Source organism: Anguilla rostrata, chromosome 8, assembly GCF_018555375.3.
Source record: "Anguilla rostrata isolate EN2019 chromosome 8, ASM1855537v3, whole genome shotgun sequence".
NCBI lineage: Eukaryota > Metazoa > Chordata > Actinopteri > Anguilliformes > Anguillidae > Anguilla > Anguilla rostrata.
The window spans coordinates 47,128,032-47,155,775 of NC_057940.1; the positions used below are offsets into that span (position 1 = coordinate 47,128,032).

Here is a 27,744-nt window from a genome sequence, read left to right on the forward strand (position 1 = left end):
GTGGTGGAGCAAATACATGGTCAGTCTTTTTTACTCTTTGAAGCCGGGTTACCCACCTCTTGTATCAAGTCTCCAGTGAAAATATTGACCTGGCTATCAGTCAGAATTCTAAGAGAACCAACTGCCATATATGAGCGTGTAAAATCAACCAAAAAATATAGTTCGCCAAGTTGCGCCGTGGGTCTGGACAGTTTCGTGCTTGTTCAATCAGTCATCGCCGTGACTCTGCAGCACTAGAATTGTCTGGCAGGAGTGATTATATTTGAATCGCCTTAAACACAATAAACACACTCAAGTTGTAAACTGTTCCATCCTTTATTAAACATAGCTTGCAAGAGATAAATATTACAAAGTTATTTCCTCCAAAATTAGCTTATTTTTTCAGTCAATGCATAATCGTTATTAATCAACTGGCAGTATTCAAACAGCATTAATTTTTTTCTTTTCATTTTGTTTTTTTAGACAGTTAAATATCAAGGATGTGCAAAAGGTTTGGATTAATGTTCAAAATAAAAAGTAAAACATTATAAAAGCGCTTATTTGTTTTTTCTTGTTGCTTAGAATCAAATTCGATTTATTCTCTAACCCCATTCCCTGATCCCCTTAGCCGCTTAAAATATACATATTGAGGAAAGATTTAGTGTGAATGGCAAGTGCGCTTAGCAAGGAATTTCAGTGACTTCATAGACGACAACAAACATGTCAGTTCAAATGGATACACTGAAATGACAGCTGTCATTTGATAGCTGTCATTAAGCCGTCATAAATTTAGAAGGTATAGGCTACTCAGATGGAGGCTACTGAAATTTTGTCACGAGAAATAGCATGCACATACATAGCACAATTGTAGGCCTACATTTTTTGTATTGGTGCTACGAAGCAATATATTTTACAGATATTTTATATCTGCAACGAATTTCCCCCTGGACAGTTAATGTCACTAACTGACCTAAATTGGCACAATGGGAATTTAGGACTGTCTGGTCACTAACTGACCTAAATTGGCACAATGGGAATTTAGGACTGTCCGGTCACTTCTTCAGAAATCCCACTGCCTACCATTAACATACGGGCGATGTGCTTCCCTGACTGGACAATAAATCATTTCCAAACTTAGCAGGGAAAAATCTTAAACTGCGTCTTATTCCTTTGACTTCCCTTCCCTCCCCAGCCGCACTCCTCACAACTGCGCGGGCAATTTGTTAAGCAAAATTAACCGTGTTTTAACTTTACCATTATTGACGCAAAGCAAAAAATAAAATAAAAGTACTGTTCACGCATATTTACCCATGAAATGTTTCAAAGCTTCTATTAAGATACGGATCAAATCCTCTACTAACACTACGAACTACAAAAATATACAGTAAGGGCAAAAAATGCGTTTATCGCTAATAAAAACAAAAACAAAGAGAGAATTATAATCTCATACATTTTGCACATTTCTTACAAGTTAATACACAGTGATCACAAAACGAAATGACGCGCTTCACAATATTCATGGCTTTTTGTTTGATTTTCTACACAATATACAACCATCTTATTTTAATTTTTTTCTTAAATCCAAGGAAAAAAGCTTATGTACAATAAGTCATTATTACTTCTGACCTAGCAAATATCATGTCATTTGATTTCATAGTTCATACAATTTTTGTTTACAAATAAAAAAGAAAAACAAATTGTTGAACTGAATCGTGAAGTCAGCGAAAGACGTTTTTAAAAAAATATTTAAAACCTTAAAAAAATTGACATTTAAAAACCTTTTTTTCCCGATATCTTTTGATTTTTTTTGTGATTGATATTAAAACTAAGGTACACGGATGCTTCTAGCATAGTTTATAAGAGAGCGAGATAGAGAGAAAGATGTTTTCAATATACAAGTCAGTCTTTGCAATGTTGACTCAGAAACAAGACAATTTAACATCAAGAGAGAATTAAATCTCCTCCCCGTGCCAAGATTTAAAAGGAACATAATTGTATTGCAATCCACTTTAACCAACCGTAAACAGGGGACATGTTAAAAAAAAAAATAAAAAAAAAGTTTCTCGCAAGAGTGTAAACTTCCCCACTTCTCTTAAATATTGCACCTGCGGATCAAATGTGCCCACAAGTATTTACTCTCCTGGCGACTTCCAAGTTGTGTATCGAGTTCTGAGATGCCGCTTGCCGGGACAGCCAAAATTTTGAGGTTGGAACCGGCTATCTTAAGATGGGCCAGAGATTAGGTGTTCCAAAATAGTGGACGGATGGTCACTGGGGTGGTGTGGGCCAGGAGTCAGTGGAGGTGGTGTGGGTCCAAGATGGGTAGTAACATGCATACTTTGACCCTGTCCAAAGGAATTATTTAAATCAAAAGTTGCCTACTGGTGATGGCACATGCAGTTACACCGTCATCCGTAAAAATGTACTGCATTTTGTTCACCTTCTCTGGTGTCTGAACTTATTAGGCTAGATGACACTGTGGGGGTGGGTCCTAAAAAAACCCATTAATTGGGTTCTGGACGTTGACATTTTGGGAACCCCTGCCGTAGCAGGTGGGGCTGTCAAGTGTGGTACCGGTACGTCACATTACTGACACAATTAACATCCTCCACCTGCCAAAAATAAAAGAAAATAAAAAAATAAAAATTAAATTACATTTTAAAAAATAGATTAATTAAAAAAAAATCACTTTTGCAGCCAAACACTCTTTTTGGTTGCTGCTGTCCAGGGCCTGAAAGGGCTACGATGATCAAAGGCAGTGGCAATCATGCCCAGTTTAACCCAGCCTTAGCCCCGCCCAACTTGGGACGTCAGGTGTGACGAGCACTGATCAAAATAAAGCCAGCAGCAGCTACACGAAACAGAACAGGTAATCCAGCAGAATAAGGGATCGATTTATTGCCATGCGACCACAGGCCTCCTCAGACATCTCTTGATCATAACGCCCCCCCACCCCCACCACCTTTGTGAACTGTACCAACTGACATTTAAATCACCAGTTCCAGAAACCAGGTCGGCAAACAATGTAAGCTTTACAGAAAGAACGAAGAGCCTAAAAGCCATTGAGACGACCCCCTCCACCTGACGGCATTGGGTGTTTTTTCAGTGACCTGGTGACTGGTTTATCCAGTTTGAATGTAATACTGTTCAGTGCTTGAATACTGCCGTTTATTCTTATTTTATTTTATCTCCCATCGAGCACCGAGGCTCACAGACTGTAGCATTAAAGCACTTTGCCTCCAGAGTCCAGGCCATCTGAACCAACTGCCAGGCACAGACCCTTGTGGGACTGACCAAAGCTCAGCCCCTGGGGGGCATTCTATCTAGCGGTACCTTTTCAGGTAACCAGCTACCATTGCAGTGCTTAAGTTTCCTTAATGTTAGAGGGAAAAGTTTGAAACTTTTTTTTTTCCCCAATAGCAGTCCAGTTCCAACAGCTCCCTCTCACTCTCCATCCAGTTTAATAAGTGTTTGGATTGTTAAAACATCAAAATAATTAAGGTGGATTTAAAAAATGATAATTTATAACAATTTGCGAAAGGAGAAACCCTAGTTCTCCAAATTCTAGTAGACAACAGGGTAGTATCCACCCACCTAAAAAACCTGTGAAATGTAACATTTCCTTTTTCCGTTTTTCAACTCTTCATAACAAAGTGCCGCTGGAGGGTTCTCCTGTGCATACAGGATGATTGATCCATGACTTGCTATTATAGATAAATCCATTTAATAATATATTTCATCTATATATAATTTATATAGATATTTTATATTTTTATTGATTTCTTTTTTTCATTAGTTTAAAATTACCGTCTCCCGGGAAAGTACCTCTCAGGCACACAACGGTTTCTACGGGAGACGCCGCCGTAAAAAAAAAAAAAAGGTCGAGAGCCCAGATTGAAGCCAAAAAACCATTCCGACATTAACCAGCTCTCTCTCTTTCTGCCCTCATTCGAGTCTTCTCCAATCAGTCAAAACATGCAAAGGACAACATAAACAAAAAACAGGAAAAAAGGGGGTCTCGAGGCAAAAACAACAAAAAAACACCACTTTCCGTTTAATCGCGCCGTGCCAGACATGAAACCGTTCGAACATTATAACTACAAATTACAGGAAGTAACAAGTACCTTCCCCCTCCTCTCTCAACCAGTTGCCATGCGAATAGACCACAGCCTTGGTGGTACCTCAAAGCCTATTTGCCTTTAGCACCTATGGTGTTGCCTACATGTGACGTGTTCCATTTCATGCGAGCCGGTGTCCAGCCATGGCGGTCATTCTTGTGTTCATGTTGGCATATCCTTGGTCGAAAGTTGTTTCGTCGATGGGGTCCGGATTCCACGGGTCCGGAACAGTGAGATTCTACGCATTTCTGAAAGTGGACCGATGTGCCAACCTTCACTGGCCGTGTCTTCACGGTTCCACTGAGATCGGTAAAGTGGGCCGAGGTGACATGCGTTTTTCTGTGGGAAAGGCCCTCTTGTGCGGACGCAGAAGGAGGGGGCTGTAGAATTCTCTGGAGTTCCCCAGGGCCTTGAAGACGCAGAGGGACCAAAAGAGACCCTATGGCGCACAGTGCTGCTCCATAGGTTCCAACAACCCACAGGAAATAGCTGGCAAATTCGCTTTTTTCCTCAAACTTAACATTTTTTGTTTGTTTGTTTTTTAAATGATAAATTTTATAATCCAGCCAGGAAAATTCCTGTTGATGGAGAAGGGAGGGAAGGAGAAGGGAGGTGCGAGTGGGAAAATGGGTGTGGGGCTGGAGTAAACATTAAATATATATTTTTTGAAACTTAATTTTGGGACACTTTTGCCCCATCCCAAAAAAAATAAAAAATAAAAAATTAAAATAGAAGATAATTGAACCAATTAGCATAATAATAAATGTAATAAGAACAGCAACAGAAGCAATAGTGATAATAACGATAAAGGTTATATGTAATATGAATACTAATAATAACACTAATAATAATAATACTAATAACAATTATATGATGATTTTGCTAGTAAGAAAGCAACTTCACTGACAGCTTGGCAGCTTTTATACTTGCTGATTGTGTTGTTCAGATGGGTTAGTGGGCTCTGTGGACACTGACAGCAATGCACCAGGGGCGGGGCGTTGCTATGAGTGATGGGGGAGGCGGGGTTAGGGGCAGGGTACACAGGGGTGGGGGGTGTGGTCTTGGTGGGAGGGGGCAGGGCTCATTTCTGCCCAGAGATGGACTGCGATATGGAGCGGGGCGGGATCATGTCCAGCAGGTACTCCCTCTGTCTGTCTGCCAGGCTGGAGGTCTTGTGCCCGCCCACCCCACCTGGATTCAGGTAGGAAATGTTCAGCCCTATCAGAGAGGGGAGAAGGAAAGAGAGGCATTATAAGTATTATTATCATTGTTATTGTTTGTGTTTACAGCACTGGTATATCTATATGTGGGTGGCAGTGTAGTGTAACGTGTAAGGAACTGGTCTTGCAACCTAAAATTCACAGGTTCGACTCCAGGGTAGGACACTAGATACTTAACCTGCATTGCTTCAGTATATATCCAGCTGTATAAATATGTGCAATGCTATGTAAATGTTCTGTAATATGTTGAACAGTACAGTCACTGTCAGACTGATGTTAAATGGCACACTTTACATGTGTGTTCTCTGTGTGTTCTGGTTGCTCTGCCAATAAAGCACCAACTTTTGACTGAATTAAATTTAACTGAGAAAGTGAGGGAAAGAGGGAGAGAGAGAGAGAGGGGAAGAGACAGAGGGAGAGGGACAGATAGGGAGATGGAAGGAGAGAGGGAAATGGCAGAAAAAACGACGAGGGAGATAAAGAAATGATAACGAGTAAGGTAGAGATGCTGGGAGCAGGACAGAGGAAGAGGGGGAGGAGGGAGGAGAGATGAAAAAGAGAGAAAAGGAGAAGTGAGAGAATGTGGGACAGAGGGAGAGTGAAATGGGACTACAGTCTGCGCTACTGGATAGAGGGTTGAGGGCAGGGATATGTTGGGGAGCGGTTTCCGGGGGAGACGTAGGGCAGTGGTTGCCAGGGGAGACCTTCACCAGGGATGTTGTAGAGCTGGCGCCGGCTCTCATGCTGTGACCTGCTGGCCCCGCCCCCTCCACCACTGGCCCCGCCCCCTCCGCAGCGCTGCTGCTGCTGCTGCTTCCCCGCCATTCCCATCAGCCCACTGGCTACGGACAGCTGGGATGCCTGGGCGAAGGTGGACAGCACGCCACGCGCGGAGCTGGACAGGCCTCGCTGGAGAGAGGCCTGGGGCTGGGGGGCCTGGAGGGGGGAGGGGGGGTTAAACCCTTTCACCAAAAAAAACTTTACGCACTATAGACAATCAAAGAGCACGGTACAAGGACACACACATAAAATATCAGACACGTAGGTGTATTCACACACACACATGGTTGCACGTATGCATGTAACACACCCGTGTGTTACAGTTTGTGCCAGAACAGGGGGTATTTTGGGCGTTAGGTGTCATTTTTGTGGTGTTAGGCTGGGGTTTAAGCATTAGGAGGTGTTTTAGGGGGTTTGGGGTATTTTAAGAGGGAAAGAGGCATTTCAGGGCGTTAGGGTGTGTTTTGGGGCGTAAGGGGGTGGGGGTTAGGGGGCATTTTGGGGCGTTAGGGGTCAGGCATTAGGGGGCGTTTTGGGGGGTGAGGGGGCATTTGGGGGGGCTCTCACCTGTCGCAGCGCCTGGTGTCGGATCATGGTCTCAGCCTTGCTGACGCTGGGCACGGTCTGGGCGGAGCTGGGAGACAGGGCCGCCTGCTGCTGAAGTCTCTGCTCAATCTCCTGTGACACACATACAGAGAGGCGGGGCCACAGTCAGGCACAGCCAATCACACCCTTTTCTGATCCCGCCTGGGGATCCCCCCGCTCACACAACACAAGGAACAATTAACTATAGGAGGGGTCCTCAGCCCAGGCCCTCGTATAGACCCGAAACCTGGTCAGCTGGCTTTCCCAGGACCTTATTCACAAACTAAAGCAGATCAGAGGTGGAAAGTCCAGGGGTCAGAAAGTAAAAGTCCTGCCATGTGTTTCTTCTACCCACGAGCTCAGCCCAGCTGGTTTCACCAATCACTTCTACCTCCTGGCTGAAAAACTGTTAATTAGCAAATCCAGATGATCGGAACAAAAATACTGGGGAGGACTTTTACTTTCTGGACCTGAATTTTCTGCCTTGATCGCATGCATAATTCACCCTCCGAAGGGGTTGATTAAGGGATGAAAACAAACCTCAGCAAACCCTCTGGTTTTCCAGGACTCGGGTCGGGTAAAATCCCAAATCCCAACATCAACCTCAGACCCTCCCCCACCCCCCTGGCGCCCCCACCTGCTCCTGCTGCAGGGCCTTCACAAAGGCGTTCTTCAGCCTATTGGTGTGCTCGGCCTTCAGAGCCTTCTTCTGATTGGACGTCATGCACTGCTCGCAGAGGATCCGCCCCCCCTTCTCCTGTTTCCAATGGGGGGTGAAGTCGGTCCGGCACTGGGCGCAGCAGAAGGGCTCCATGCGGGACAGCGCCCCCCGCAGCTTACCTGGACAACGGGTGACAGAGGTCAAAGGTCGTTGTGATGTAGAACACAAGGGGTGGAGCAAGCTCAGACGCTGCAGTTTCCGAAGCGCATGCCGACCTCTGTTCTTAATAATTTAATTATCTGCAATCACACCGATTACGTGAGCTTTGTTTGTTAAATGCCCGACAGAACAATATGACTGCTCTTGGGTCCAGAAATGAAATGTTTAGCTGGAAACTGAAACCTGTGTACACACCGCCCCCCCCCAGGAAAGCAACCACTCACGCCCCAGGTAGAGCAAGGAGCAGCTAGGGTGGAGGGGTACACAAGACATTTACGTGAAAGAGGGGAGTGGGACTGATCCGTTTCTGAATTTCCTTCCAATGTCTGCTCTTAACCGTTCAATCAGATGGATCTTTTATTTGCCCTACTGGCTGATCTGGGATCAGTACTAATCCTAAATCACACAGTTCCTGTGTCCAACCCAGCTGGTCTGGGATCAGTACTAATCCGAAATCACACAGTTCCTGTGTCCAAACCAGCTGATCTGGGATCAGTACTAATCCTAAATCACACAGTTCCTGTGTCCAACCCAGCTGATTTGGGATTGGAACTAACGCAACATCAGTCCCAATTTATATTGTTTCTACTGAGTTGTATTTTCAAAATGGATATTTACTCATTTGATGTTATGATGTTATTAAAATGCAAGACATACAATTACCACAAGGTGGTAGCATTGCTTAGACTGTTCTTTATTGTCTCACGTTCCTTCAAGGACCATAATGCTTTGCGGTTGAATACATGCAGGAGGTAGATTGCAGACACATATGAGAAGAACGTGTTTCAAGTGAAGAAGGGTGATGTGTTAATTCTTATGAAATGTTGCTAAACTCTAAACAAGTTACATATAGTACGCAGTAAACTGTCGAGAAGCTAAACTCAAATTCTTGGATCATTCACTGTGTGAACTAAACTGTGTTCCTGGCTAGAAATAGCTGTACAAAATAAGTATTGCACCTTACTGAACCTGTGTTTAGCAGTTGTCTATGACCATGAAATGCACTTTTGTATGTTGCTTTGGATAAAAGCGTCTGGCAAATAAATGTAATGTAATGTAATTTGTTTGTTTTAGATTTGGGGTCATCATTAACCCCCCCGGCTCACCCTGGCTGATCTGGGATCAGCGCTAATCCCAATTCACACTGTTCCCTGTGTCCCACCCAGCTGATCTGGGATCAGCACCGCGGCTCACCCTGGCTGATCTGGGATCAGCACTAATCCCAATTCACACTGTTCCCTGTGTCCCACCCAGCTGATCTGGGATCAGCGCCGCAGCTCACCCTGGCTGTCGATGACGCTCTGCACCACCTCCTCCAGGCCCACCATGTAGATGAACTCGCTGTTGGCGGCAGAGGGCAGGAAGTGGAGGAGGGGTGCCGGTGGTTTCGGGGGCGGGATCTCCAGCAGGGTCTTCTCCAGCTGCTTGCGCAGGGCCAGCTTGGCGGCCGCCTGGCTGCTCACCTGGTCCCCCAGAGACCCCACACCCGGGCTGGGGAGGGTGGAGGGGCTGACTGCACCCACCCCGCCCACACTCCCCACCCCGACCCCACCCGCCGCCTGCATGTGGGCCAGGTTCATGTAGATGGCCGAGGAGCTGGAGCGCTGGGAGGCTGCCACCTGCTGGCTGGAGGCCTGTATTACACACGTATGCACACACGCGCGCGCACACACACACACACACAAATGCACATACTTTACTTTTTTATGTGACACCACAGCCTGGTCCATACAGTTACGTTCCTTCAACATTTCCCACATTAACAATGGAGGGCACAATGGGTGCAGTGTTAAAACAAAACGTTGGGGTGCAGACAGCCTCCAGGTTGTAACACACACACACACACATGCCAGCGTACCTGCTGGTAACCCATGGCATTGTTGAGGCCCCCCGAGGATGTGCGGACCATTCCAGGCTTGGGGGGCACCCGCTGGCCCTGAAGCTGGGCGGGGTTCGGGGCGATGACACGCTGTGACATCATCATCTGGGGCAGGGCGGCGCTGGCGGCCGACCTGATCACTGTATGCCCCTGCGGAAAGACACGAAGACGAAATTAACATAAAAACAAGAAATACTAAATTATAGGTATTATACACAACTATACATGAAAATAGGGAATGACATAACGATGGACAGAATACAGCATTAAACTCATCTAGGACTGCCACTTAAGTGTATATGAATTATATGAAGTATATCTGTATATAAAATGTGTTCAAAATAAATCCATAGGGAGAAATACTACAATAATTAAACTTAAAATGTTTTCCTTGATCTTAACAGAAACAGAAAAGGGAATTTGTACAATGTACATGACTACACTTGGAACTGATTCGCTTTGTAAGGACACGATTCTACACTCCAGAACGTGTCGTTACCCATTGTGCCCACTAGATGGGAGCAGACACATTAGTATTGAGAATCACTCAACCAAGACCATTACAGCTCCAGCGGACTGAGCTCAAAACAGAACATATTCCTAATATATGTGGAAACCTTTTATTAAACAAATCAAACCCAACAACACCATTAAACCATTCAGTTATGTTTACAAATGCACAGAAACACACACACACGCACACACACCCTCACACACACAAACACATTCTCACACGCACTACACACACACTCTCTCACACTCACATTTATACACATGTCACTCCACATGCTCACACACACTTTCACATTCGTGCTCACACACACAAACTCACACTCGCACACTCACTCACATTCATACACACACGCACACAACACACTTACACACACACATTCTCATGCTCACACTACACATGCACGCACACTTACGCACTCTCTCACACACACACACACACTCACATTCACATTCACGCTCATACTACACACACATGCACACACACTACACACTCACACACACTCACACTCATGCTCACACGACACACACATGCATGCACACACACATACACTCTCATACACACACACATACACACATGCACACCACACACACATTCTCACACTCACATTCACACTACACACGCACACACACACACACACACACACCTGTACAGTGCGGAGGTTCTGGGGCTCTTGAGTGTGGAGGCCAGGCCGCATGGGCATCTTGGCCAGGCCCTGGGAGCCGTGCAGGGGGGAGGGTTGGACCGAGGAGCCTGAGTTCTGGACCACCGGCACCTGGGCACAACCAGGCAGACCAGGGTCACAAAACGCTCACCACACCATGATGGGCGGGGGGGGGTAAGATAAGTGTAAGATAAATCCAATCCATAGAATGAACCGATGTATGGAGCTGACAGGCTGAATACACAGAGAGGAAGAGGGAACCCTGGGAAATCTCAGATCTTTTAAATTTTTATTTTACAATCAGTATAAGGTGTAGAACTGGTCACGATCCCAGTGTCAGAGTGACAGTGAACATTCCTGCACAAAGAGGGACTGAACCACGAGGGTAGCCGTGTGTGTGTGTGTGTGTGTGTGTGAGTGCCTGTGTCTGAGTGTGTGCCTGAGTGCCTGTGTGTGTGTGTCTGTCTGTCTGTCTGTGTCTGTGAATGTGTGTGTGAGTGCCTGAGTGTGTGTGTGTCTGTGCATGTGCGTGTGAGTGCCTGTGTCTCAGTGTGTGTGTGTCTGTGGTTGTGCGTTGAAAGCGTTTGTGTTGAGGTTGTGTGGTGAAGGCGGTTGTGTTGAGGTCGTGCGGTGAAGGTGGTTGTGTTGAGGTTGTGTGGTGAAGGCGGTTGTGTTGAGGTTGTGCGGTGAAGGTGGTTGTGTTGAGGTTGTGTGGTGAAGGCGGTTGTGTTGAGGTCGTGTGGTGAAGGTGGTTGTGTTGAGGTCGTGCGGTGAAGGTGGTTGTGTTGAGGTTGTGTGGTGAAGGCGGTTGTGTTGAGGTTGTGCGGTGAAGGTGGTTGTGTTGAGGTTGTGTGGTGAAGGCGGTTGTGTTGAGGTCGTGCGGTGAAGGTTGTTGTGTTGAGGTCGTGCGGTGAAGGTGGTTGTGTTGAGGTCGAGCGGTGAAGGCGGTTGTGTTGAGGTTGTGTGGTGAAGGCGGTTGTGTTGAGGTTGTGCGGTGAAGGTGGTTGTGTTGAGGTTGTGCGGTGAAGGCGGTTGTGTTGAGGTTGTGCGGTGAAGGCGGTTGTGTTGAGGTTGTGTGGTGAAGGCGGTTGTGTTGAGGTTGTGCGGTGAAGGCGGTTGTGTTGAGGTCGTGTGGTGAAGGTGGTTGTGTTGAGGTTGTGTGGTGAAGGCGGTTGTGTTGAGGTTGTGTGGTGAAGGCGGTTGTGTTGAGGTTGTGCGGTGAAGGCGGTTGTGTTGAGGTTGTGCGGTGAAGGCGGTTGTGTTGAGGTTGTGCGGTGAAGGGGTTGTGTTGAGGTTGTGTGGTGAAGGTGGTTGTGTTGAGGTTGTGTGGTGAAGGTGGTTGTGTTGAGGTTGTGTGGTGAAGGTGGTTGTGTTGAGGTTGTGTGGTGAAGGTGGTTGTGTTGAGGTCGTGTGGTGAAGGTGGTTGTGTTGAGGTTGTGTGGTGAAGGCGGTTGTGTTGAGGTTGTGTGGTGAAGGTGGTTGTGTTGAGGTCGTGTGGTGAAGGTGGTTGTGTTGAGGTTGTGTGGTGAAGGTGTTGTGTTGAGGTCGTGTGGTGAAGGCGGTTGTGTTGAGGTTGTGTGGTGAAGGCGGTTGTGTTGAGGTTGTGCGGTGAGGTGTGTGTTGAGGTTGTGGTGATGGTTGTGTTTAGGTGTGTGGTGAAGGCGGTTGTGTTGAGGTTGTGTGGTGAAGGCGGTTGTGTTGAGGTTGTGCGGTGAAGGCGGTTGTGTTGAGGTTGTGGGTGAAGGTGGTTGTGTTGAGGTTGTGTGGTGAAGGTGGTTGTGTTGAGGTTGTGTGTGGGTGTGAGGTGGTGGCTGTGTTGAGGTTGTGGTGAAGGGTTGTGTGAGTGTGGTGAAGGTGGTTGTGTTGAGGTTGTGTGGTGAAGGGTTGGTTGGGGTGGTGAAGGTGGTTGTGTTGAGGTTGTGTGGTGAATGGTGGTTGTGATTTTGAGGTCGTGTGGTGAAGGTGGTTGTGTTGAGTGTGTGTGAGGGTTGTGTTGGTGTGTGGGGAGTGTTTAGGTTGTGTGTGTGGTGTGAGGCGTTGTGTTGAGGTTGTGCGGTGAAGGTGGTTGTGTGAGGTGGGTTGGTGAAGGTGGTTGTGTTGAGGTGTGTGGTGAAGGTGGTTGTGTTGAGTGTTGTGGGTTGAGGTGGTTTTTGTGTTGAGGTTGTGCGGTGAAGGTGGTTGTGTTGAGGTCGTGTGGTGAAGGTGGTTGTGTTGAGGTCGTGCGGTGAAGGCGGTTGTGTTGAGGTTGTGTGGTGAAGGCGGTTGTGTTGAGGTCGTGCGGTGAAGGCGGTCGCGCTGACCTTCTGCACCACATTCTCCTTCTGGATCTGGCTCTGGCGCAGCTTCTTGAGGAGCACTAACCGCGCCTCCTCCAGCCGAAGCTCCTCCCTCAACGCCTTAATCATCTGCTGCCGCTCCTCCCCACTCTTCCCCTGGGGCACACGGACAGAGGGACACATAAGCATGCACGTACACACACGCACACACACACACGTGCACAATGTTAATCCCACAGCATTGGAAATCCAAGCCTGGGGGTGGCTCCAGTCCCCCTGCTGGTGGGGCTTCTTATATTCCCCTGGACAGACGTTCTGAACTACAGGAAATTCAAAGCTGCCATCAGCACCCCAACTGCCCAGACTTTAGTTATTTTTTCTTTCTAATGTTATCTAGCGAAACCCCAAATCTCTCTCGTACCTTAAACATCTCCAGGTTGGCTGAGCGCAGGCGGTCCTCTGTGTGGGGGGGGGCGCGGGGGCTGGACGCCTCGTTATCAGACAAGATGATCACGTCTGGAGAGGGGGTGCGACGCTCTCGCTCCACTTCCCTGGAAGAAACACTCACACTGACTGACTCCCTCACCATCTCACACACTGACTCAGTCACTCACTGATTCACACACATACTGAGACACTCACAGTGACTGACTCATTCACCATCTCACGCACTGACTGTCACACTCATGTCTCACACTGACTGTCTCATTCAGCAATTCTTACACTCACACAATTCACAGTTCTCAGTTAAGCAGCTGTGTGTGCAAGAGTGTGTGTGTGAGTGCATGTAAGTGTGTGTGTGTGTGAGTATGCGTGTGTGTGTGCTTGCATGTGTGTGTGCCTGTGTGTGTGTGTGAGTGTGTCTGTGTGCGTGTGTGTGTGTGTGTGTGAGTGTGTATATGTCTGTGGTTATGTAGGCTGCTGATGTTTTCTGAGTTGATGCTGCTTTGCTAAATGAATCCAGTAATTAAAAACAATAATGATATTAAAAACAGAAGCATTCAGACCCTGCAGGCAAACAGAAAATCCCCTCTGAGGATGCCTAGTCCTTAAGACACCTATCCTACCAATCAGACCACACCTATACTACCAATCACACCGCACCTAACCCACCAAAACACCGCACCTATCCCACCAATCAGATCTCACCTATCCCACCAATCGCACCTCACCTATCCTACCAATAACACCACACCTATCTCACCAATAACACCTCACCTATCCCACCAATAACACCACACCTATCCCACCAATCACACCTCAACTATCTCATCAATCCCCCTCACCTATCCCCCAAAATCTCTCTCACCCAAACCCCCCAAAATCTCTCTTGTTTCATACATCCCCCACTCACCCCCTCCTGGCGCTCATGTCCACCGGCTCGTCCGCCATGTTCTCCTTCCCGTTTTTCCCCGCAGCTCCGTGGGCGCCAGCCGCGGCTCTCAGGCTTCCGTTCACCTTCTCCTCGTACCCGGCGCCCCCCCCCGCAGGCCCCTGGGCCCCGCCCCCCTTGGCCTCGGCGGCACCGCCCTCCAGGCTGGCCAGGTCCTTGCGCTTGAGCAGCGCTAGCATCTTCAGCCGCTCCATGGCCTCGTGGCCCTCCATCTTCAGCCGCTTGGACAACGCTTCCTCCCGCTCCTCCGGCGCCTCCACGCCCCGCTTCAGCAGGTTCATCCGCAAGGCCTCCTCACTGATCCGCTCCATCCTGAGACACGGAGAGAAAGCCTCATCGCCATCATCATCACCATCATTACGACTGCTACTGCAAGCACTACAACTACTATTATTACCATTATCATTATTACTACTACTGCTACTACTACTATTATTATTATCAGTACTATTATTTTAGATTTTTTTATTATTATTGTCATGCTTGTACACAAAACAATGTTAGTTGTTCTGCCAAGAATGTATCATTGAAGCTCAGTGAACTGAGAGCCAGGAAGGCACACGCCTCCCAAAAGCCACACACATTTCAACCGATGAGGCTGCCGTAACTCGCGTGAACCCATATAGCGTTTATGTTTACAGTCGTTTATCTCAATAGCATTATCCTTTACCACGTGGCTTGGGATTGACGCACGTGTTTCGAACCATTACCAAGTGTTTGTACAACCTTCCGTTGCGGGGTTTTCGTGAAGTCATCTTGTTTATGCGGGCACATGCAGGGGAGTCAAACCAGGAAACAGTTTCCTGGCAAAGGCAGGGAAACCAGGGAAACAAACACGGAGGGGCGGGTACAAAACCGCGATGAACAGGACTACCGAACAGGAACAGACCGTGAAACTGGACACACTATAGCCGCGTTTCCACCGCAGGAACTGTACCCAGGAACTAGGAACCTTTTGAGGAACTCAGTGCTTTCCACCGCAGGGACCAGGGTCTAAATTAAGTTCCGGGGACTTGATTTTATCATCAAAAAAGTCCCTGCTCGGGGGGTAGTACTTTCCAAAAGTACAGTAACTTTTGGGTATCGGGCGCAAGCGCTGAACATGTCTGATTGGTCGAGTACTCACAGCATTTTATTTCAACCGCCATTTAAAAAAATCTGCAGCCGCAAACCAAATGATTATTTTCAAAATAATGACTTGAATTCAAATTTTTATGTTATGCGGCACAGCAGCCTACTTTTGGTTATAGCCTGCCAACGTCTACAGATGAGAAATTAAGATGAAGATGAAGATTATAGACTATAATGTGTCCTCTTCTGTTCTTTTCTTGCTTCAGCATTAAGTCTGTTTTATTAAATATTAAGCATTCGTGCTGGGACAGCATATTACGTACCAAAACATTCAAATGGTTTAATTTGGTTGCTGAGTATTTTCATCCGGATTTTCTTTGTTAGCCCATTATAATTGACTCAAAACGCTTGACACAGTTATGTGAGGTAGGCTATGCGGTAGTTCTGCGTAATTTACATTGGGGATACAGTAAAAGCAAACCTTTCACACTTTTTGTCAGGGTAAAAAATAACAGGTAATTATAGTAATCGTCCCTTTTGCTTTTTCACACTGCCATAATTTTACTCTGCAATTCTTCAATTCCACAAAAAGACCAGACTAGACGGACTCTTTATGGTGCATGGTTCGCATTTGGAGGGCACACATCAAGTATTTAGCTGCTCCACTAGCAACTTTCTAGGAATCTAAAAAAGATGAAAGCAAACAGTGGCTGTACCACTGCAATATTAATTTAAATTTTCACGCTAGTCAGGGTTTTCATTCTAGTTATTCTTGTCATTTTGCGATATGGAAATGACGGTGAGAGTCGAATTAATCAATTCAACAACAAATTGTTTACGTGTGCATGTTTTCTGCTATAAATGTTGTTACCAGTTATTTGTGGAATGCGAATGCATTCTGTCACCTCGGATGTCAAGACATGAAAGTGAATGTTCGCATAAAAACATAAATGTGTTTGAGAGGATATATAAAACAGTTACAATCTGTATTTTGGCCTGTTATATCCTGTTTGTTGCATAACAGCGGTCCAAGTTGAACTACCAACGAGAGATGGTGTCTGATGGTGTCACCCGGTGCGGTCCACACCGAAATGTCACAGAAATGACTGGCAATAAAGATTTTGTGCAGTGTTTTGTGTAGCGACGAGTTGAAACAGCTAATTTCTCCGATGCGGTTTACTGCTGGTTGATTTAATTAGCGGTATTAATGTGACGAGAAGCGCTTTGTCGTTTGAATGCATATACATGCAGAATGCAATACACGTAATTGGTGTCACCAACCCTAGTACGCCACTGATGATGAGACAAAACGTCCGGTTATGCTGAGCTATACAACGCTATTCCAAAAGTAAAATTAGACATGCTATACATTGTTAGAAAGCTTATTCTGTCACCTATTGGACTGATTAACTGTCGATCAAGCCAGATTTTACTACAAACGACAACAACACCGAAAACAACATGTGTGGTATTACACACCGCTATTTTGGAAGGTACCCAGGCGTCACAAATGAGCGTATATTTCACAAGCGGATTGTCCAAAACAATATATGACCACTCCGTCTTGAAAGGGACATCTCTATGCGTAAAACCAATGATAAGATTGTATATTTATTCCATATTTAGTCGCAGATATTGACAGTAGAATTACATGGTATAATTTTAGAAAAATTCATCTTGTTTATTTCAGTGTTCAGTGAGCAGTGTTTTTCAAAGCTGTACTGGCATACCTTCAGCTATTGTTGGCTTTATCTTGTTTCTACGACAAAATACAAATTTTTTGTGGTAAAAGAATGTTTTCATGTTTGCCCAAATCGACACAATTGTCCAGTGTGTGGGGAATGTAGTTACAGATGAGACTGCAGGGAGGGGGTGCTGGGTAAATGCACGACCAGCACGACAATGGTGGCGCTGCAAAACTCCGTATTCGGCATAGTTGTCCTGAATCGTCCGCTAATAAAGCTAGAACACCGAGTTTGAGTTTTCAACTCATAATTTGGTTGCAGGAGCACAGAATGTCTGAATTGAGCAATCTAGGCACGCTGGTGTACCGACCACTATGGGCTTTTAAGAGGTTAAAGTGTTTTCATTTTCCACAGCAAAGTGTTAACATTGGCTAAAAGTCTGTACAGCCAGTTGATTTAGCCTCAAATAAATAATTTATATATGGCGTCAAATAAATAACTAGAAATACCGCCTCGAGGTTGTATGCCTCCGCCAACCAGTGGCCAGTGGTAAAAAGGTGTTTTGGGAGGTCACAGTGACCTTGACGTTTGACCACCAAAATCTAATCAGTTCATCCTTGAGTCCAAGTGGACGTTTGTGGCAAATTTGAAGAAATTCCCTCAACGCGATCCTGAGATATCGCGTTCACGAGAGAATGGGACGGGCGTGAGGTCACAGTGACCTTGACCTTTGACCACCAAAATCTAATCAGTTCATCCTTGAGTCCAAGTGGACGTTTGTGGCAAATTTGAAGAAATTCCCTCAACGCGTTCCTGAGATATCGCGTTCACGAGAGAATGGGACGGGCGTGAGGTCACAGTGACCTTGACCTTTGACCACCAAAATCTAATCAGTTCATCCTTGAGTACAAGTGGACGTTTGTGGCAAATTTGAAGAAATTCCCTCAACGCGTTCCTGAGATATCGCGTTCACGAGAGAATGGGACGGGCGTGAGGTCACAGTGACCTTGACCTTTGACCACCAAAATCTAATCAGTTCATCCTTGAGTCCAAGTGGACGTTTGTGCCAAATTTAAAGAGATTCCCTCAAGGCGTTCCTGAGATATCGCGTTCAAGAGAATGGGCCGGACGGATGGATGGACAACTAATAAATAAATAAACATAAACATAACCACAACAGACACACATGCATGCACACGCAAGATCTGCCATTATGCCTACAGTTGACACTGTATTGGTTACCAATGGGAACAGCAGCCTGCCAATCATACCGCAGTCACTGATGACAAAATGGGCTGTGATCTTGGAGCTCACAGGACAGAGCCTGCCCGCCAGGTCCAGGCTAAGGCGCATGTAATTTTGGATGAGAGGGCAGCTTCTCCCAGCAGCTCCAGTGAATGGGGAAGTCATGTGACCCTGATTCCAGGAAGGGTCATATCTCTGACCACCACCTATCATGTGGCCATGTGACTAGCACATGAACACACACACATCAACCTATCACTCTGCTCTGTCTCTCAGTCAGTGCGTTTACATGCACAGTTGAAATCGATCTATATTAACCCCTTAGCGCACATGCCAAATCTTGCCAATCCTTGCCCATTTAGGGGGTACCCTATTTAAAGCTTTATAAACTCCAGATGTGAATACCACAGAGACTTGAAAAATGGCTTAAATGAAGCAAGACATTTATACATTATTACATTACATATTTACATTACTAATGCAGACTAGTATATTCATAATTCTGGGAGAAATAAAAGTGCCACAAATGCAATTGTCTAGACAAAAAATCAAAAATGAATTTGCACTTTTTTAGTTTGCAATGAAATACTGAGAGATTGCGTATATACAGCAAGTTAAACTATACATGTGCTGGATCAAAACTTCTTGAACACAAGTTCATAAAATCTAAGGGTTGATATGTAGAACTACTATAGATTTATGAAGCAAAAACTAAGCAGTGTACCCAGCATCTCCAAATCTATCCAAAATGTCTAAATTATGCATTGCTGTAAATCACAACATATTCACGTATTTCACGACAAATCAACTGTTTTTATTCAAGAAACTCACTGTTGCATCATTTTCAAGTGGGAATTACAAGCTTTCCGTCAGTACAGTGGTCTAAAATATCTAGGGGTCCAGAAACATATCCAAAATCTTGCCAAAACTGAATAAAATGTTTTTCCATTATAAAGCATATAAATGAGCCCCTTATGAAGGTTTAAGATGAAACATTGCTATCAGATTTTTTAAAAATGCAAAAATATTGTCACACAATGCGGCACAGTACCTAACATGTAATACTTAACTCTTGTATGTATTTCTATACTCTGTACTCCCGTATGTTTTCTTGTATGGGGATGGGACGACATGAAAACAAATTTCAACCGTCCACCATGTTTTGGCAATGTTACAACTCTCACGTCATCACTGTTGCATGCTTCACAAAAACTATTACACTACTAACTAACGCTTACATTACACTGTGAAATATCCACATTATATAATACCACTAACCTATTTAAAGATACTCAATTTCAAAAATAACGTATATAACCAAAGTATTTTGAGCAGTAATACTTACATATCAATGATGAAATCATATCTATGTTCAGTAGATGGAGACAGACAGTAAATCAATGATACGGTTCTATTCACTTCTGTTTTGCTCCAGAAAACAATGTCAGCTAGGTCTAACAGCAAACATATGGCTTAGCTATGCCCAGAAGTCCTCATAATAATAGTATTTTCCAAGAAATTACGAAAAATCATTGACCACGATTCGTTAGGTGCACCTTTTACTGCTACCACAGAGTGAATACGTAAGTGAACGCGATAAGAAAAATTTCGGTTACGCTGACCAAAAAAATGCTATTCCAAAAGCAAAATTAGACATGTTACACATCATTAGAAAGCCTATACTCCCATCTACTGAATAAATGTTTTGGCAATCAAGCCAGACTGTACTAAAAAGGGCGACTATGCGTACACACGTGGTATTACGCACAGCTATTTTGGAAGGTACCCAGGCATCACATATGCGCGTATATTTCACAAACGGAACGTCTGAGTTCAGTAATCTCGGGAAGCCGGCGTGCCGACCACTAGGGGCTTTGCGCTAAGAGGTTAATAGCTTGATTTGGCCAAAGATGAGATTTAATTGGACTACTGTCGTTGTCCCAATATACATGACTCAGAAAGAATTGATTTATTGAGCGAGGTGTGTCTGACTAAGACTTTCTTCCGGTTGACCTTTTGCATCACATAGTGGAACCAGCTAGTAGCAAACGGCGCCCTCGTTGAACGGGGGACTTTTGTTGGTTTTGTCTATGTTGTCTGTGCCTGGACTATAAAAGACAAAAAATGGACAACTTTACAGTGCTGTACATTTCATATGTTCTTTACCCTTTGTTTTGGTACAAATGAGATGAGGTGCTTCCACCGTACACTGATCTGCTCAGGGCTTCTTAAAAATCCTGCTTCCTCCAATTTTTCCACAACTTTTTTGAATAGTTTGCCATTCCACGTTTTTCTTCCATCCATGTATTTTAGGATATTTAACTCCTTTATTTGTGATAGCACGATAGTGGTCTCCTCGTCAGTCCAGAAATGTGTTTTTTTTCCGCCATAATACCTCCTCGACTGTGTGCTCGCTGTTCAACTTCTGGGTTAATTACCTGTCGCCGTGGAACCTCTAACCTACGGAACATGCGCAGAACAACTAGTCTAATTTTTGGCCTATTGAAGCGTATATATGCCGTAGTAAATCGACCCACAACCGCATTATCTAGGTATAATCGACTAAATAAAAATTGCCTTAGTACGATTTCAATCGGACTACAACGTTTACATGATTTTTAAAAGTCCACTTTTAGCCGGACTAAAACAATAAATCGACTTTTTCAAACCCATGTAAACCCACTGACTATCATTCACAAACTCACACACAACCCATCCTGTCACTCTGCTCTCTCTTTCTCACTCTCATCTCTCACACACTCACTCTCACACACACACACACACACACGTATTAAAGAAGCTGAAGTTGTCAGGGTTTTGGTTCCATTTGGCTGAGTCTGTCAAATGGGTTGAGATCACAGGGTGACGCCGGCGAGAGGAAACTTTAAAAAATCTTTATAAAATGACAAACCAGTGGCTGCGACAAGGAGGCGGAACTCTTTCTATGAACAGGAAGCACCAAAAATAAAAAAAGATATCACTGACATAAACAAGAATAAAGAACTCCAAAACCACAATCACATACACTATATATCTCCCTTGCCTCTGGCCATGTTCCCTCTGATTTTAAGATGGCTCGCATTACCCCACTCCTTAAAAAACCCACCTCAGTCCCCTCTGATGTAATGAACTATCAACCCGTATCACTTCTACCTTTTTTGTCCAAAACCCTTGAGCGAGCAGTGCTTAAACAACTAACCTATTTTCTCCATTAGAACAACCTTATAGACCATCACCAATCTGGCTTCCGATCTGGGCACTCAACAGAGACTGCCCTCCTGGCTGTGCCGGAGGCACTCGCCATTGCAAGAGGCTCACACCTCTCCTCTGTCCTGATCCTCCTAGATCTGTCTGCAGCATTCAACACGGTCAACCACAAACTACTCCTCTCCACCCTGGCTGAGATAGGCATTTCTGGCACTGCTCTGTCTTGGTTTGCTTCCTATCTTACGGATAGGTCCTACCAGGTCACCTGGATGGGGTCTGCCTCTGCTCCTCATGTCTTGATTAGCAGCAGGGTGCCTTGCACCCCCTCCCATCGGGTAAAGGGTTCTCGCTCAACCCTATCACGGAGCTTCTCCACCCAAGTTCTACAGTGGTGGAACAAACTCCCTGTTCCCTCTTCGAACCACTCCCTAATTACCCATTTTCCGTCAAGGTCTGAAGACGCATCTCTTCAGACTATACCTGGACTAACTACCACCACTCTGCGAATCATTTCACTTAAATTCCCCTCCTTCATGCCACTCATGTTATATGTACCTCCATTCTCGCACTTAATATACTTTGTACTATCATCCTAATGTTGTAGCCTGTATTGCCCCCTAGTTTGACTTAGCATAGGTTACGTCAGAATAATGTTCACTGTGTGAACTGGACTGTGTTCTTGGCTATGAATAACTGTACAAAGGGTGTATTATACCTTATCGAACCTGTGTTGTGTATTTGTTCCATTGACCTTAATATGCATTTTTGTAAGTCGCTTTGGATAAAAGCATATGCTAAATTAAAGTAATAATCTCAAAGATTTTCATTTAAACAAATGTCTGTTAGTCACTATCTATCGCCGAATTAGGTAGCATAATGGTGATTGAGCCTATTATTATATTAATTTATATTATTATTAATTGTATTAATTTATGATTATGAACTGGGTGTCTGTGGCGACATTCCTGGGAAAAATCAGAAGCAGCGCACAGCTAATGACGCGTTTCCATCACCCAGCAGTGGTTGGCCTGCCAGAGAGGGTAGGTGGAGCTAACGCAACAGGCTCGCTCTTCAACTCACTTGTGTGTGAGGGGCGTACAGTTTTTTTTTTTGGTCTCTGCTAGCGTTGCGATTGTGAGTAAACGGTTACTATGGCCTAACAAACAAAGAAAAGATTGATGGCTACAGACAATGAAACTTCAAAAACAAGTGCAAATCCAAAGAAAAAGAAACAAATTCGACATTCAGATGAAGCCAAACAGTCAAAAAAGCAAAGCGACCGTCAGCGAGGAAAAAACAGAGTTACCATCGGCGTTGCCTTGCCAAGGTGGAGAGCATTGAAAGACGAAAAGGGAGAGGGGAGATACAGATGTGGCTCTCTTTCTCTTGGGCTGGTAGGTACCGCTAACGTTTATAAATATGAAATTTACTCCACCTAAATTGTGGACCATTGTTTTGGGGTAGTCCCCAGATGGAATTGCAGATTGCCTGTTTGTTTATCATTAGGTTTGAAAAAAACAAACGGGACCGTTTCGGGGCTAATTTATTTTCTCTGTTAGCGAGCTAGCTACCGGACCATGTCAAGAAAGGCAACATTAGTTTAGACAATGTTGCGCACAGTAGCCATCTCTCATATCAGGTAAGGTTATGTTAGCTAGCTAGCTAATGTAATTAATATAATCTAATGTCAGTTAACAATTACAAAAAACGCTAGCTAATGCTACCGACCAGGACCGTTCTCGCAAACCGTCTCTCGAATTCAACACTACCTTGTAACGTTGCAATGTAGCTAACCAACGTTACCGTTATTTACATTACCATCAAGTTCATCAATATATTATCATGATCGGAATAAGCCTAATGTTAGACAATGAATGAGTATGTACCATTACTTTTATAATAACCATTTTTTATTCAGTAAACAGTAAGCGTTATAGTTACCGTCTCAGAAGACATCATTCCCTTTTCGCTTACATGTGTACTGGTGACCTCGAATTGTTATGGAGGCGTGGCCCAGGTACCAACTGACTGACATTTCACAGGCGACACTGTTTGGATCTCTGGGAAGTGAGGTGCAAAAACACACCTGCAATTACCGCTAATCACCATAAGTGCCGCCAAAGACAACGAAACGGAGATCTTCGAGATTGTAACTTTAATGTAATGTAATGTATGACCAAAAGTAACTCGACACCCCTTTGACCCGGTCTGGGGCTGTTTTTCATGGTTTGGGCTAGGCCCCTTAGTTCCAGTGAAGGCATATCTCAATGCTACAGCACACAGTCACATTCTACATAGCCTCGCTAGCCAGTCTCTTTAATCACTTCGTTCAACAGAGCCTGGCCGATGCCTCGATGTTCTAGGCATAACGAAGGAGGCAATCTTCCCGGGATAGTTGTATTTTCCCAACCAATCAGAGTGCAGAGGGGCGCCGCTCCAAATGTGGTAACGATTTTGGCCAGGCGAGGTCTGAAACGTGCACCGGAAAAATATTACCGGAGGCAAACTTTTCCACAGACCTGCTTAGGTTTGCCACTATTTGGGGAAAATGGCTAACGTTAACGTCGGAGCACCGACCACACCATCAAAGTTTATCACAGAGATATGCAGAGTCTGCGGTTCGAGGTTCGATAATAAAAGAAACAATTTATTTATCGGTGATAAATTTATTTATTTCATTCCTTTTCGGTTCAACAATTCCACTTGCTCCTCCATTATTGATCGTAACTATCAAACAATTGCTTCTTCTGGCCATCTTTCTGGGTATTTATTTGAAAAAAGACTGAATACCGTAGGCCACGCTTGAAAAATTAAAGTTTTGCCAAATCCTGTAGGCAAGCAAGCGAATACATCTTTGTTTGATAACAGCTTATCCAAACATACACGCTGACGGTCCTTCAACGAAGTCACGCTATGTATTTGTCAAGTCTGTGATATAATAGAATTAAAATCGTCTTCGATTTTTCCATAATTCTGTTTTTATCAGATAATTTGGGTTAGCTCGATAGCTTCGTCCATTTCGCTGGTGTGTTTCAGTCGGGACTGAACCGGCACACTGAGACAGACAGTTTGATGAACTAATAGGGAAGCTGCCGCAGAGGCTCCTCCCTTTTGCCCCAGAAAGTACATGCGTTCATCCAGGGCCGAAAATTCAGAGCGGGATTGTGCGGATTGCGCATATATTTTATGAACCCCGTATACGTGTCTGCATGGGAAAATCTCACCGATGCACTGACGATGAAAATTAGTTTTTATTAAGAGACTAATTGAACTGAAAATATAATTGCGAGCGCTGTTCTTTAGGCTGCATTGGCCATTTCCAGGTCAATGGGTTAGTCTGTAAGAGTGCTGGCTGTGTTTGTGAAGTAGGGGGGCAAAATGGAGCCGATTCTGTGCTTCCCCAACAGTTTAGGTAAGGCCCTTTCCTTTTTCAGCATGCCCCCGGGTACACAGTGAGGTCCATATAGAAATGGTTTAATTGAGAACAATGTGGAAGAACTTGACTGGCCTGCATAGAGAGCTGATCTTAACCCCGTCCGACATCTTTGGGATCACATGGAAAGCCAACTGCGAGCCAGGCCGAATTGCCCAACCAGTGCCCCGACCTCATTAATGCTTTTCTGGCTGAATGGAAGCAAATCCCTGCAGTAATGCTCCAACATCTAGTTAAAAAAACTTCCCAGAAGAGTGGAGGTTGCTATAGCAGCAAAGGGTGGACCAATTCTATATTAATGCCCATAATTTTGGATGAGATATTGGACGTCCACATACATTTGGCCACGTAGTGTATGAAACTGTTAAATCCACCTTCACGTTCCCTCTCATGTACAGCGAGCTCCTGCTGAACTGTAAGCAACCTGGTCTTCCAGCAATTAAGAAAATAGGAACCACAAATTACACTGAACTACAGTCAACACGAACTACATTACAGTACAATCAACACACCTCAAATTACACTAGATTAATGAACACTTCCTTCATTACGCTACAATCAACAATAATAAGTATTGCCCAAATTACACTACAATCAACACTACAAAAACTACACTCCACTACAATCAAGACTGCTCAATTTACACTACAATTAACACTACCTAGATTTCACCACACTACAATCAACACTGCCTACAATGCACAACACTACAATCAACACTGCCCTCATTACATAATATAGGGCCTATACTAGACTACTTTAAATGACATCACGACCAACATTGTCCCCAATACATTGTCAAAATGCACTATAAGACACTTAATTACATTATGTTTCAATCAACACCACCAAACTGTAAATACTACACAGCATTACATTCCATTAAGATCATACAACCAGAAATTACAAACCAAATCAGACTGCCATTAGGACCAATATCGCCCACACAAATTGCATTAGCACCAGCAACACCCTAATTGCACTATTGCCCACAATATCCACATAAATTACATTACATTATGAGCAATGCAAACAAAAGCACATTCTTCTACACCACAACCAACTCTAAAGGACAGAGAGCATAGTGTACTGATCATATGCCTCAGTTGCATTCTGGCAACAACATACTGTCCCCCAACAAATCAAAAGGTCTGTTAAGGCACTGTTTCAGTGCATGGATTGGACCCATGCAGGGCTCCAGACTAGCTTTTTACATTGGTTGCACTGGTGCACCTAACTTTTTCCATTTAGGTGCACTAGCACATAATTTAGGTGCACCCAAAATTTTTCACCGCGCTTTTTGGTGCCGCAACAATACATTTTAAGCATTACCTTTTTTGTCAGTTCCCATACACACTGGCAATTTCTTAACACATTATGTAAAAGATTGTAAACAGCAATAAAGGTGCAGATAAATGTTTTTCTTTATTTAAATCACAGCACAAACAAGAACGCGCAATAACCTCAATTGTTTAAAAAATAAACTTCAAAAGTGCTGATGTTTAAAGTGCTTGACAAACTCAAATAAATAAATCAAATTCAAATAACTCGAACAAAAGTGTGCGCTGCTCCCGGAGGAGTACAGGGTGCGGTTTCACACATAAAGACTAGTGATGCACGGTTCGGCTCTGACGTCATCCGAATAAATCATCCACCCGCCACCCACCCAAACAAATTATTTTCTCCGATTTAGAGACCCGCACCCGATCACACATTACCGTTATTTCTCATTATTTCGCAGCTGTTGCATATGACATACCCAGCCCAGACTCGTCATGGTTAAGTATTTCACTGAATCGTTCCCACACGGAACTTTTCTGCCCTTCCTTTTTTTTTTTGTTTTTAATTCTCTTTTTTAATTTTCTCTCGGATCTTTTTTGCCTCTGTAGTAATAGGCACGGTCTTGTGTGCCCTAGAAAGGTTGCCGTAGTTCTATGCGCATGTCATGTGTGAGCGGTGGAATAAAGTATGCAGTTGCAAGCATGAAAGTCTCCGGCTGAGTAGCTTAAAAATCATACTTCTACAGCCTCCATTGCTGCTTAAGACAAATGGACGCCACAATTGGCACAATGAGAGTCTAGTCTGCTAATTCGTGTCTGACGAAAAATGAACCTTAAAATATGTTCACATTTTGCAAAATGTAATTAATATTTTCCTCATTAATGATGTAATCTATTGTACACAACTCTAGTGCACACCATTCTACTGTACACCAGAGCTAGTGTACACCACTCCACTGTACACCACTGAGCTACTGTAAACCACTGAGCTACTTCACAACACTCTACTGTACACCACAGAGCTACTGAACACCACTGAGCTATGGAAAACCACTCTACTGCACACCACTCTAATATACACCACTACTGTACACCACAGAGCTACTGTACACCACTCTACTGCACACCAGAGCTATTATACACCACTGAGCTACTGAACAACACTTTACTGTACACCACTAAGCTACTTTACACCACTCTACTGTACACTACTGAGCTACTGTAGACCACTATATTGTACACCATAGAACTACAGTACACCACTCTACCGTACACCACTGAGCTACTGAACACCACTGAGCTACGGACAACCACTCTACTGCACACCACTCTAATATACACCACTACTGTACACCACCGAGCTACTGTGCACCACCCTACTGTACACTACTGAGCTACTTTACACCACTCCACTATACACCACTGAATAACTGTAGACCACTAATTGTACACCACAGAGCTACTGTACACCACTCTACCATACACCACTGAGCTACTGTACACCCCTCTACTGTAGACCATTCCACTGTACACCACTG

The 27,744-nt window shown here is 44.5% G+C and overlaps 1 protein-coding gene across 2 annotated transcripts in view; it reads right to left on the bottom strand.

Moving 5' to 3' along the window:
- Nucleotides 1–296: 296 nt before the first annotated feature.
- The window catches only part of gatad2b (GATA zinc finger domain containing 2B), a 49,608-nt gene continuing 22,160 nt past the window's right edge, over nucleotides 297–27,744 (bottom strand). The window contains exons 2-12 of one of the 2 annotated variants that reach the window (XR_010332043.1): nucleotides 14,247–14,597; nucleotides 13,314–13,443; nucleotides 12,917–13,048; nucleotides 10,599–10,727; nucleotides 9,421–9,591; nucleotides 8,845–9,196; nucleotides 7,320–7,522; nucleotides 6,665–6,775; nucleotides 6,028–6,253; nucleotides 997–5,315; nucleotides 297–949 (exon numbers count right to left, since the gene is read on the bottom strand). Coding sequence is in view for 1 of the 2 variants with exons in the window: in XM_064348457.1 (XP_064204527.1) it covers nucleotides 5,179–5,315; nucleotides 6,028–6,253; nucleotides 6,665–6,775; nucleotides 7,320–7,522; nucleotides 8,845–9,196; nucleotides 9,421–9,591; nucleotides 10,599–10,727; nucleotides 12,917–13,048; nucleotides 13,314–13,443; nucleotides 14,247–14,596 (1,941 nt within the window). In the remaining variant the exon portion in view is untranslated. Of the gene's footprint in view, nucleotides 5,316–6,027; nucleotides 6,254–6,664; nucleotides 6,776–7,319; nucleotides 7,523–8,844; nucleotides 9,197–9,420; nucleotides 9,592–10,598; nucleotides 10,728–12,916; nucleotides 13,049–13,313; nucleotides 13,444–14,246; nucleotides 14,598–27,744 lie in introns of both variants that reach the window. The other variant, XM_064348457.1, reaches the window with a different exon arrangement.